The sequence below is a fragment of the Callionymus lyra genome, chromosome 14 (assembly GCF_982586985.1).
Source record: "Callionymus lyra chromosome 14, fCalLyr1.hap1.1, whole genome shotgun sequence".
NCBI classification, from domain to species: Eukaryota; Metazoa; Chordata; class Actinopteri; order Syngnathiformes; family Callionymidae; genus Callionymus; species Callionymus lyra.
The window spans coordinates 3,849,063-3,862,217 of NC_141831.1; the positions used below are offsets into that span (position 1 = coordinate 3,849,063).

The window sequence follows — 13,155 nt, forward strand, 5'->3', positions numbered from 1 at the left end:
ATAGTTTTGAACAAGATCATTGAAATAATGTGAATATTCTCTGTAAATATTCTCGTGTGGTGATACTTCGTTCGTCTTGTAAAAAGAGGCTCAGAAGTAGAAATATTTGTGTGTTGGCTCCGAGCCAGACGTGGGTGTTTATGTTTTTTTTTTGTATGTGACATAACGAACGCACACAGTTGTGAGTCTGTGCAGCCGAACACACACATGCGTCTCTGTCTCTCACCTGAGGCATCGCCAGGCCCCACTTTGCACTCCGGCGGGGGAACCTCTGGGCCTTCACTCCAGACCCAGCGGTGACAAAGCGTTTCTCCGGGGCTGGGAAACGAGAGTCGTGGCGGGCGGCGCCGGGCAAGAGGCGCGAGCGGCTCAGCCGGGTCGGGTCTGTTGAGATCTGGTGTGGTTCTGTGAACACTTCAGGTCTGCGGAGAACAGAGAGAGTCACACATCTGGACCTCGTGAAGCTCCAGGACCAAGAAACAGAAACAGTTTAAAGTAAACTATTTCGATTTTTTTTTAATTAACAAGTAACATGTCATTATTCACAGCGTTTGTTCGTTTTTCTGTTGCAATTAAACTTCCGGCCTCTAGATGGCAGCAGTCGTTACGTCCTCCGCAGCTAAAGGAAGAATGAGGACTGAGGACGAGAGGATACAGTGAGTCCAGCAGCTTTTAAAGCTGATGTTTGGACATATTTTGGTTTGAAAACAAATGAAAGTAGTTACGACTTCGTCAAGAGTCATGTGGTCTGTAAATACTACAACACCAGAGTCAAGTACTGGACAATACTACACATATATCCTTGTTACTACACTATCACAACAGCAGAGTCAAGTACTGGACAATACTACACATATATACTTTTTACTACACTATCACAACACCAGAGTCAAGTACTGGACAATACTACACATATATACTTGTTACTACACTATCACAACACCAGAGTCAAGTACTGGACAATACTACACATATATACTTGTTACTACACTATCACAACACCAGAGTCAAGTACTGGATAATATTACACATATATACTTGTAACTACACTATCACAACACCAGAGTCAAGTACTGGACAATACTACACATATATACTTGTTACTACACTATCACAACACCAGAGTCAAGTACTGGATAATATTACACATATATACTTGTTACTACACTATCACAACACCAGAGTCAAGTACTGGACAATACTACACATATATACTTTTTACTACACTATCACAACACCAGAGTCAAGTACTGGACAATACTACACATATATACTTGTTACTACACTATCACAACACCAGAGTCAAGTACTGGACAATACTACACATATATCCTTGTTACTACACTATCACAACACCAGAGTCAAGTACTGGACAATACTACACATATATACTTTTTACTACACTATCACAACACCAGAGTCAAGTACTGGATAATATTACACATATATACTTGTTACTACACTATCACAACACCAGAGTCAAGTACTGGACAATACTACACATATATACTTGTTACTACACTATCACAACACCAGAGTCAAGTACTGGATAATATTACACATATATACTTGTTACTACACTATCACAACACCAGAGTCAAGTACTGGACAATACTACACATATATACTTGTTACTACACTATCACAACACCAGAGTCAAGTACTGGATAATATTACACATATATACTTGTTACTACACTATCACAACACCAGAGTCAAGTACTGGACAATACTACACATATATACTTGTTACTACACTATCACAACACCAGAGTCAAGTACTGGATAATATTACACATATATACTTGTTACTACACTATCACAACACCAGAGTCAAGTACTGGACAATACTACACATATATACTTATACTAATACACACCCCACATGAATAAAATAAATGATGATGTATATATTCATCGACTTCATACGAACTGCTCCGTCTCCTCCTGTAGGTCCAGAGCTCAAGAGATTCTACTTCCTTCACTTCCGTGATCCACATCCAAACATTCGTGTTTCCTCGTCAACGTGAGTTTAGAAAACACCTGCGTGACGCAGCAGATACTTTACTACTATATATTATATCAGAGACACCAGAACATTGAGTGGTTGAAAATAAAGTTTCATTTTTAAAAAATATAAATATATGAAAATGTTGGGTTTTTTTTAAGCATTTTTATTTTTATTTCTATATAGAAAGACTTATTTTTAAAACAATATAAATCATATTTTAATTCCATGATGAACAAATAAATGTTCTAAATACTTTTTTTCGCAGCCCTTTAGATTCAATAAAACAAGAAGCAAAAGTAAGATGTTAGTTTTTTTCATTTAAAAGTCATCGATTGGATTCGTCTGTTGTGACGTTTTTATATGGAATTTAAAAGGCTACGCATTAAAAACGATTGAATTTAGAACATTTATTTTTCTATTACTGGAATTAAAATATCAAACTATATACTGTATATATATTTTTTTTTCATTAAATGTTCATTTTTTTTTAAATACAATTATTTAAATAAAATTTAATTAAATGATTAAATAAAAACGAATTAAACAATTCAATAAACAAATCATTAAGAAAATGTCGTGCTTGAAAATAAGTTGAAAGTTTCAACATTAGAAAAGTTAAATTAATTCAGTATCGTGACGTCACTGATGTATTAACATAGATATTTCTTTAGATATAAAAGTTACGATCAAATCGAACCCTGAACGCCTCACGGGAGCGAAAACACACAACATTAAGACTCAACAATTAAATTGACTCTTATCTCGTATAAATATCAAAAACACTTTCTGCAGGAACATACGTTTCAACACAAACGACACACACACACTATTTATAAACACACGTGTTGATTAAAAAACACCTCTTCTGTGTGCGAACGAACTTCATCACATCCTCGTTTCAAATAGAATTAACGACTGGAGACGGACTCGGAGCATTCGGTCACCATGGCGACTCGGTGACTTCAAGGTCCTTTCGACATGTGTCCGTCGTCTCCCTCATCGTCATGGCGATGTTGGTAAAACATCCTTATTTCTCAAGTGTTTCTCACCGTTTTAATGACATAACATCTACAATATAAACAGTGGAAACTCTGAATATAAACAAAACACTCGTTCAAACCCATTTAGACTCAGGTGAACGGATACAAATAGAGACTGACAGAGAAATAAAGATAAAAAGTTGATATAAAAGAGTCGTTGGATTGACTCAATAACTCGTGCACATGTTAGAAACTCACTTGTGAAGACGACTGTATCGAAGATTGAATGAGCAGGATTTGAATAGAGAAAATAATGAGATAAATGATGAAGAAAAAGTTGGTCAGAAGATGAAAATGTGGACGTTCAAAATAAAATGTTGCTACAGGAAAACGGTTAAAAAAGTTGTATTTTCACTACAAACTATTTGACTTCACGGTGAAAACTCTATGGACTCGAGTCTCACCTCCTGGTCTCAAGTCACCGTCAGTGACGTCAACAGTTCGATATCATTTGTTTGAATAACTTCAGGGGAAAATGATAACAAATGAAATAAACGACAATCTCTGTTGAATATGAAACTATTTTCGTTTCAATCGTGCGTCAGCACCAGAGTCAAGTACTGGACAATACTACACATATATATACTTGTTACTACACTATCACAACACCAGAGTCAAGTACTGGACAATACTACACATATATACTTGTTACTACACTATCACAACACCAGAGTCAAGTACTGGACAATACTACACATATATACTTGTTACTACACTATCACAACACCAGAGTCAAGTACTGGACAATACTACACATATATACTTGTTACTACACTATCACAACACCAGAGTCAAGTACTGGACAATACTACACATATATACTTTTTACTACACTATCACAACACCAGAGTCAAGTACTGGACAATACTACACATATATACTTGTTACTACACTATCACAACACCAGAGTCAAGTACTGGACAATACTACACATATATACTTGTTACTACACTATCACAACACCAGAGTCAAGTACTGGACAATACTACACATATATACTTGTTACTACACTATCACAACACCAGAGTCAAGTACTGGACAATACTACACATATATACTTGTTACTACACTATCACAACACCAGAGTCAAGTACTGGACAATACTACACATATATACTTGTTACTACACTATCACAACACCAGAGTCAAGTACTGGACAATACTACACATATATACTTGTTACTACACTATCACAACACCAGAGTCAAGTACTGGACAATACTACACATATATACTTGTTACTACACTAACACAACACCAGAGTCAAGTACTCGACAATACTACACATATATACTTGTTACTACACTATCACAACACCAGAGTCAAGTACTGGACAATACTACACATATATACTTGTTACTACACTATCACAACACCAGAGTCAAGTACTGGACAATACTACACATATATACTTGTTACTACACTATCACAACACCAGAGTCAAGTACTGGACAATACTACACATATATACTTGTTATTACACTATCACAACACCAGAGTCAAGTACTGGACAATACTACACATATATCCTTGTTACTACACTATCACAACACCAGAGTCAAGTACTGGACAATACTACACATATATACTTGTTACTACACTATCACAACACCAGAGTCAAGTACTGGACAATACTACACATATATATACTTGTTACTACACTATCACAACACCAGAGTCAAGTACTGGACAATACTACACATATATACTTGTTACTACACTATCACAACACCAGAGTCAAGTACTGGACAATACTACACATATATACTTGTTACTACACTATCACAACACCAGAGTCAAGTACTGGACAATACTACACATATATATACTTGTTACTACACTATCACAACACCAGAGTCAAGTAATGGACAATACTACACATATATCCTTGTTACTACACTATCACAACACCAGAGTCAAGTACTGGACAATACTACACATATATACTTGTTATTACACTATCACAACACCAGAGTCAAGTACTGGACAATACTACACATATATACTTGTTACTACACTATCACAACACCAGAGTCAAGTACTGGACAATACTACACATATATCCTTGTTACTACACTATCACAACACCAGAGTCAAGTACTGGACAATACTACACATATATACTTGTTACTACACTATCACAACACCAGAGTCAAGTACTGGACAATACTACACATATATACTTGTTACTACACTATCACAACACCAGAGTCAAGTACTGGACAATACTACACATATATACTTGTTACTACACTATCACAACACCAGAGTCAAGTACTGGACAATACTACACATATATATACTTGTTACTACACTATCACAACACCAGAGTCAAGTAATGGACAATACTACACATATATCCTTGTTACTACACTATCACAACACCAGAGTCAAGTACTGGACAATACTACACATATATACTTGTTATTACACTATCACAACACCAGAGTCAAGTACTGGACAATACTACACATATATACTTGTTACTACACTATCACAACACCAGAGTCAAGTACTGGACAATACTACACATATATCCTTGTTACTACACTATCACAACACCAGAGTCAAGTACTGGACAATACTACACATATATACTTGTTACTACACTATCACAACACCAGAGTCAAGTACTGACAATACTACACATATATACTTGTTACTACACTATCACAACACCAGAGTCAAGTACTGGACAATACTACACATATATCCTTGTTACTACACTATCACAACACCAGAGTCAAGTACTGGACAATACTACACATATATACTTGTTATTACACTATCACAACACCAGAGTCAAGTATTGGACAATACTACACATATATCCTTGTTACTACACTATCACAACACCAGAGTCAAGTACTGGACAATACTACACATATATCCTTGTTACTACACTATCACAACACCAGAGTCAAGTACTGGACAATACTACACATATATCCTTGTTACTACACTATCACTATATTTCACGTATCCATGTATTGTGATACATATCAACAGATTCTTGACAAACACACACAACTAGTTAAATCAAGCCTGGAGATGATCTTCAAGTTACTTCTGTAGAAAACACATCAAATCAAAAATGTGTCTTTCGTTACGTTTCGTGTCAAAGCTCCTGTTGCTTCAAGTGTCCAAACCCACTGCAGGGACACACTGGAGCGCTGCAGTGGTCAGCACTCCCAGATTATTCCCCGTGACGCTCCAGACGTCGACATCACTTCCTGACGGGCTGAACTCTTCACCCCTGCAGGGGCAGGAGAAGGACAAGACCACGTGCGAGAGGACGAGTCTGGGATGGCGAGCGCAGATCAAACCAGCACACGGAGGTAAACAACTCTGTGCTTCCTGCTTCTGCAGCTGGTGTTTGGTTCGCAGCAGGAACCTCACGCCCGTCGCGCCGGCGTCGACTCCGACTCGGCAGAACGTGGAGAACGGGCCGCCATCGATCGACCGCCAGAGCTGCTGCAGCACCAACACGGTCAGGATCCGACGCGGCAGCTCAACCGTTGTGTCGCCGGTGAAGTCAGCGAGCGTCAACTTTCAATACATTCACTTCAACAAAAACAACCTCAAACTGAAACTTCACGTCATGTTTCTGCAGCACAGACGACATGTTCAGTGTCTTCAGAGGCTGAAGATAGTTCAGAACAAACAACCTTTAACCAGAGAAACGACTCGTGTATCAACGCATCAGTATTTTAATGATACTTTGAACATATTTGCCTGTTGTTGTTGTTTGTTATTGTTAGAAGTGAAATACACTATCACAACACCAGAGTCAAGTACTGGACAATACTACACATATATACTTGTTACTACACTATCACAACACCAGAGTCAAGTACTGGACAATACTACACATATATACTTGTTACTACACTATAACAACACCAGAGTCAAGTACTGGACAATACTACACATATATACTTGTTACTACACTATAACAACACCAGAGTCAAGTACTGGACAATACTACACATATATACTTGTTACTACACTATCACAACACCAGAGTCAAGTACTGGACAATACTACACATATATACTTGTTACTACACTATAACAACACCAGAGTCAAGTACTGGACAATACTACACATATATACTTGTTACTACACTATCACAACACCAGAGTCAAGTACTGGACAATACTACACATATATACTTGTTACTACACTATAACAACACCAGAGTCAAGTACTGGACAATACTACACATATATACTTGTTACTACACTATCACAACACCAGAGTCAAGTACTGGACAATACTACACATATATACTTGTTACTACACTATAACAACACCAGAGTCAAGTACTGGACAATACTACACATATATACTTGTTACTACACTATAACAACACCAGAGTCAAGTACTGGACAATACTACACATATATACTTGTTACTACACTATCACAACACCAGAGTCAAGTACTGGACAATACTACACATATATACTTGTTACTACACTATCACAACACCAGAGTCAAGTACTGGACAATACTACACATATATACTTGTTACTACACTATCACAACACCAGAGTCAAGTATTGTATCAACAGATTCTTGACAATACAAACTTCTAAAGCCCAAAACATTTATTAAAAAAACCTTGAACAAAAACCTAACATCCCACCTACACGTCCATCTTTGCAGACGACGACATGTTCAGTTGCCGAGAGACAATTTGAAAAAGTCAACAGAGTTCTTCCTATTTCAACCTGAGCAAATAAATCTCTTAACTATATTTCAATCTGCGTGTTTGCATTTTGAACGTATTTGCCTTTTTAAACTTCAAGCAGGTCAGCGCACTCTGGCGCGACAGAATTTGTCGCCCGTGACAAAAACACTTGAAATTAAAATCTTATTTAAATGCAGAATTTCTCCGACCTCGATCTTCTTCAGAGCCTTCGGCACAAACCTCTTAACAATAAACTCCAAAGATTCAGCCTGAGCGCTTGTAAACAAAGCAGGCCTGTATTGTCTCCACATTTTCACTCCACTATCATGCAAACAGCCCACATTCCGCTCACCAAAACACTGGACCACGTCCAAGTAGGCCAATCTGTAGCCATGTGAGTCGCCCACTGATATCACACGCTTCCCTCCACACGGGCAAGACAGCCACGTCCGTATGTTCGATGGAGAAAGACACGCGTGACAATCATCCAGGAGGAAATCCACGTAAGATGGACTGGTCTGGGTTGGAAAAGAAAATAAACGGTGGATAAGAAAAACGATGATTTATCAACAAGGTTGGCAACAAAAAGTTGAGCAGATTTCTTGAGGTTATAATCAGACAAACAAAATGACCAACAGAGAGACTTTTGGTGACAACCTTTTTGAAACTATATATATATATATATATATATATATATATGTTTCGCCCAAGCAAGTGATTTTTATTTGTATAGCGCTTTTCCAGACCAGGGTCACAAAGCGCTTAAACAATCAAACAATCAATAAAGTATATACTTTAAAGATCAAGATGAAACTGATAACACAACAGGAGTTCCAGCAAATCAAGGAAAAGCCTGAACAAATAAAAACGTCTTAAGATGTTTCTTGAAGGAGTCAGTAGATCATCAAACACAGATGTTTCTTGAAGGAGTCAGTAGATCATCAAACACAGATGTTTCTTGAAGGAGTCAGTAGATCATCAAACACAGAGATGTTTCTTGAAGGAGTCAGTAGATCATCAAACACAGATGTTTCTTGAAGGAGTCAGTAGATCATCAAACACAGATGTTTCTTGAAGGAGTCAGTAGATCATCAAACACAGATGTTTCTTGAAGGAGTCAGTAGATCATCAAACACAGATGTTTCTTGAAGGAGTCAGTAGATCATCAAGCGTAAAGAGAGAGAAGATCGTTCCAAAGCTTAGGAGCAACAGTCTGGAAGGATTTCTCTCCTCTGGTCCTGAAGTTCAGGAACCATCAGTAGATTCTGATCCACAGACCTCAGAGCCCGAGCTGGGGTGTAAGTCTGGATCAGATCACTGATGGAAGGTCTGACCATGAATAGATCTGAAAGTAAGAACCAGAATTTTAAAATGATCCTGAAAGAAACTGGAAGCCAGTGAAGAGTTTTAAGGAGAAATGTGAGTTCTTCTACTAGAGCGGCTCAGAATTCTGGCTGCAGAGTTTCGTATGAACTGCAGGCGAGACACATCCTTCTTGGTAAGAAGTTTATAAGTGGATATAAAATGTCAAAACAATCGCTACCAATTGTTTATTTATTTATCCAAAGACCGACCCCTCGACAACATTCTATTCCTGCTCCGAGTGAACATCATTTAATAGTCCTGCATATAAAGAGCAGTTATTATTGTGAGCCGAGGTAACAATGACGAAAACAACACTGAGCAGATCCTGTTCCATTAACATTAAAAGCACCCGTTTAAACTCCGGCCAAAGAGATCTTGAAATAGGTTAACGGCCCAATTCTTTACCTACGATATTAACCGTCAGTGGACGCTTTTATTTTCCTGCAGTGAGTCACAGACGTTAATCACCAGATTGGTGCAGCCTGTACAAGACGGAACCGTTTACCAGCAACTTGTTCAAGTGAAAGCCTTTGTTTTTATTATTTTACACACACACACACACACACACACACACACACACACACACACACACACACACACACACACACACACACACACACACACACACACACACACACACACACACACACACACACACACACTTACGCGAAACCCACTCAGCAGACCCTGAACTAACTCACCCCAGCACGACGGCCACACAGAGATTAGCTTTAACTCCTCAAACCCGAGATGGTCCAGAGGTCGCGTCCCTCTGGTCTCGTGAGGGACGGTCCACCTTCGCTCACTTAAACCACGGCGGGGGTTTGAGGATTCACGCCGTGGTCGCCACCTGATGTTTTAAAGGCCTTTCCTTTGCTTCGTAAAGCATGAAATAAAAGAATAAACGTAATGAAGGTTAAATGTCAAACCTCGTCTGCAGAGGAACACACATCTACGTGGAACATTTAAATCATCAATTAAATAATAAAACGTCATTAAATTCAATTAAAACCTGAGAAATCTTAACCTTATCATTTTCTAAATCGCTTGATCATGAACCTCCAACGAGAATCACTTTATAATGAAGACATTTCTTAGATCAACAACATGTCACGTGACGTCACCTCCACCCCGGACATGTTATGGTGAAAACATTGATATCTTAACGCGATACGATGCGATAAATAAAGTCGTAAACTTGAGTGTTGTCTGTTCAGAAGGTGCTCAATGCAGACCAGCAAAAAAAAAAAAAAAGCAAAACAAAGGCTCACCCTAACTTCACGTGCCAACACCCACGTAATTCAGCCCTCCTATTGGCTGAGGGGAAAGTACATCCCGCCTCCGCGCCCTTCTGATTGGTCGTCAGGGCTGACAGTCCGCGGAGCTGCTACATAATAAAAAGCCCTCTTTTCCAAGCTCGGTTGCGGAGGAAGATAAACAAGTTGGAGGCCTACAAGTCCGTGGCCTACATACCTGTGTTTCTTACAAAGTACTGCCCGGACCCGGCCTTTTACAAAAACAAAAACACAGAGTCACCAGACCGTGACAAGAACATCCACGTTGACATCCGCGAGGCCGGAGAGAGGAAAACAAAGACGCTCTCGACGCCACGGAGAGTCCTAAACCGTCCCTGAGAGAGAGTCCTAAACCGTCCCTGAGAGAGAGTCCTAAACCGTCACTAATCCACGAAACTGCTCGAATATAACGAGACACGAACTCACCGGTCATGGTTGTGTGTTTGCAGAACACAACACGACGAGGAAACACAACACACGCAGGAGACGCGATCGAGTGTGTGTTGTTGTTGTCGTGGGGGGGCGTGTACCCTCGGAGTCCAAGATCCACGCGGGCACGAACAATCCTCGCAGAAAAACCACATGTTTGTCAAAATAAACTCTATTAAGTTGCGTGTGTTCGTGACTTTTACTCAAAACTCAATTTCATTAAATCGTTTTATAAACGCGCACATGGCGATACTTTTGTTTGTGTTCGATAACTTTGTTGGAGGGTTTGGTTGAAAAAGGAGGTGATTTTTAAGAAGGTTTATGTGACGATTGTGTGGGGTTTTTATTTTAAAATAAATAGTGACAGTTGCGTGTCTCACACCAGGCAACTATGGCCTCCATCAAGTCCGACAACAAGCGTCGTTAGCTCCGCTGCTAATCCTCGCCTCCTGCCGCAGGAAGTGCCAGAGACGCGGGCGAGAGAAGCTACTCACTGCGGGGCCGCCGGTGCATGAGTGTGTTGGCTCCGTGCTCTCCTCAGATCCAGAGATAGATATTCCTCGGATCCAGATCTTCTTCTTCTCGTCTCGCGTTTGTTTTGTTTTTCTTCTTCCTGACAGGGTTCCTGGAAAGCGCGTGACTGCCCGGTCACGTGGTGCCGCCGCGGTCCAATCGGCGTGCGCGGGTGAGATCAAGCCAATGTTTTCACCCCCGAAAAAAAAAGAGAGAAATATTGCAACAGAAAAACGTCACCGCGAATCTTCTGGACGTTTCTTTAGTTTAACACGCATAGAAAAATACAATTTAATTTAACGAGAAAAATACGAGTGATTTTTTTTTTTTATATCGCAACATACATTCTATAAACAAATGCCGCTGTTGAGTAAATAGTTCGAGTCATGATGACAAAACAAAAAATAATCGGGGAGATTTAAATATGAATAAATATTTATGATGGTATAAAAAACGACTACCAGTAACATAATTGTTTTTGTTGTCGGACTGTTTGATGAAAAAAAATATATATATATAAAGGTTTAATCTCATTTTTAACTCCCTCGGCCTCTCACGTTTATATTGTTGATATCATGGTAAGTAAAGGTTGTTTGCAAAGATCTTTCCAGACCAGGGTCACAAAGGGTTTGAACATAAAAAAAACAATACACGGTTAAAGTATATACTTTAAGAAATCAAGATAACATAAGACTAACACAGGAGCTCAAATCAAAGTGTGTTGAGATGTTTCTTGAAGGAGTCAGTAGATCATCAAACACAGATGTTTCTTGAAGGAGTCAGTAGATCATCAAACACAGATGTTTCTTGAAGGAGTCAGTAGATCATCAAACACAGATGTTTCTTGAAGGAGTCAGTAGATCATCAAACACAGATGTTTCTTGAAGGAGTCAGTAGATAATCAAACACAGATGTTTCTTGAAGGAGTCAGTAGATCATCAAACACACAGATGTTTCTTGAAGGAGTCAGTAGATCATCAAACACATGTTTCTTGAAGGAGTCAGTAGATCATCAAACACACATGTTTCTTGAAGGAGTCAGTAGATCATCAAACACAGATGTTTCTTGAAGGAGTCAGTAGATCATCAAACACAGATGTTTCTTGAAGGAGTCAGTAGATCATCAAACACAGATGTTTCTTGAAGGAGTCAGTAGATCATCAAACACAGAGATGGTTCCAAAGCTTAGGAGCAACAGTCTGGAAGGATTTCTCTCCTCTGGTCTGGAAGTTCAGGAACCATCAGTAGATTCTGATCCACAGACCTCAGAGCCCGAGCTGGGGTGTAAGTCTGGATCAGATCACTGATGGAAGGTCTGATCATGAATAGATCTAAAAGTAAGAACCAGAATTTTAAAGATGATCCTGAAAGAAACTGTCAGCCAGTGAAGAGTTTGAAGGAGAAATGTGAGTTCTTCTACTAGAGCGGCTCAGAATTCTGGCTGCAGAGTTTTATATGAACTGCAGGTTCAAGACAGATACTTCTTGTTTAGACACAAAATAAACAATAGAGTAAACGACACAAACCCATGGATTATAAAACCCAGATTATGTTGTGACATAATTTTACTAAGATTAGAGATTTTTCTCAGTTGAAGGAAACAGTTTTTTACAGTGATGTACAAGAGTCATTATTGCATTTATTTTATTTTATTATTATACTTTGTAAAAGGTCAAAAAAAGTGAGAAAGAATCAAAAACGTTTATTGCCGGTGAACAATACCCATTTTGTTATAGAAACACAATAAATTAAGAAAAATAAAATAAGACAATCCCATAAAACAAGATCAAGCAGCAAGGCAGCCATT

The 13,155-nt window shown here is 38.8% G+C and overlaps 1 protein-coding gene across 1 annotated transcript in view; it reads right to left on the bottom strand.

Annotated features, from left to right (window-relative positions):
• Nucleotides 1-11,466, bottom strand: part of crebrf (creb3 regulatory factor) — a 39,083-nt gene extending 27,617 nt beyond the window's left edge. Inside the window, exons 1-2 of the mRNA XM_087806822.1 lie at nucleotides 11,330-11,466; nucleotides 227-422 (exon numbers count right to left, since the gene is read on the bottom strand). Coding sequence (XP_087662948.1) covers nucleotides 227-235 — 9 coding nt within the window. The 5' untranslated portion in view covers nucleotides 236-422; nucleotides 11,330-11,466. The remainder of the gene's footprint in view (nucleotides 1-226; nucleotides 423-11,329) is intronic.
• Nucleotides 11,467-13,155: the final 1,689 nt, after the last annotated feature.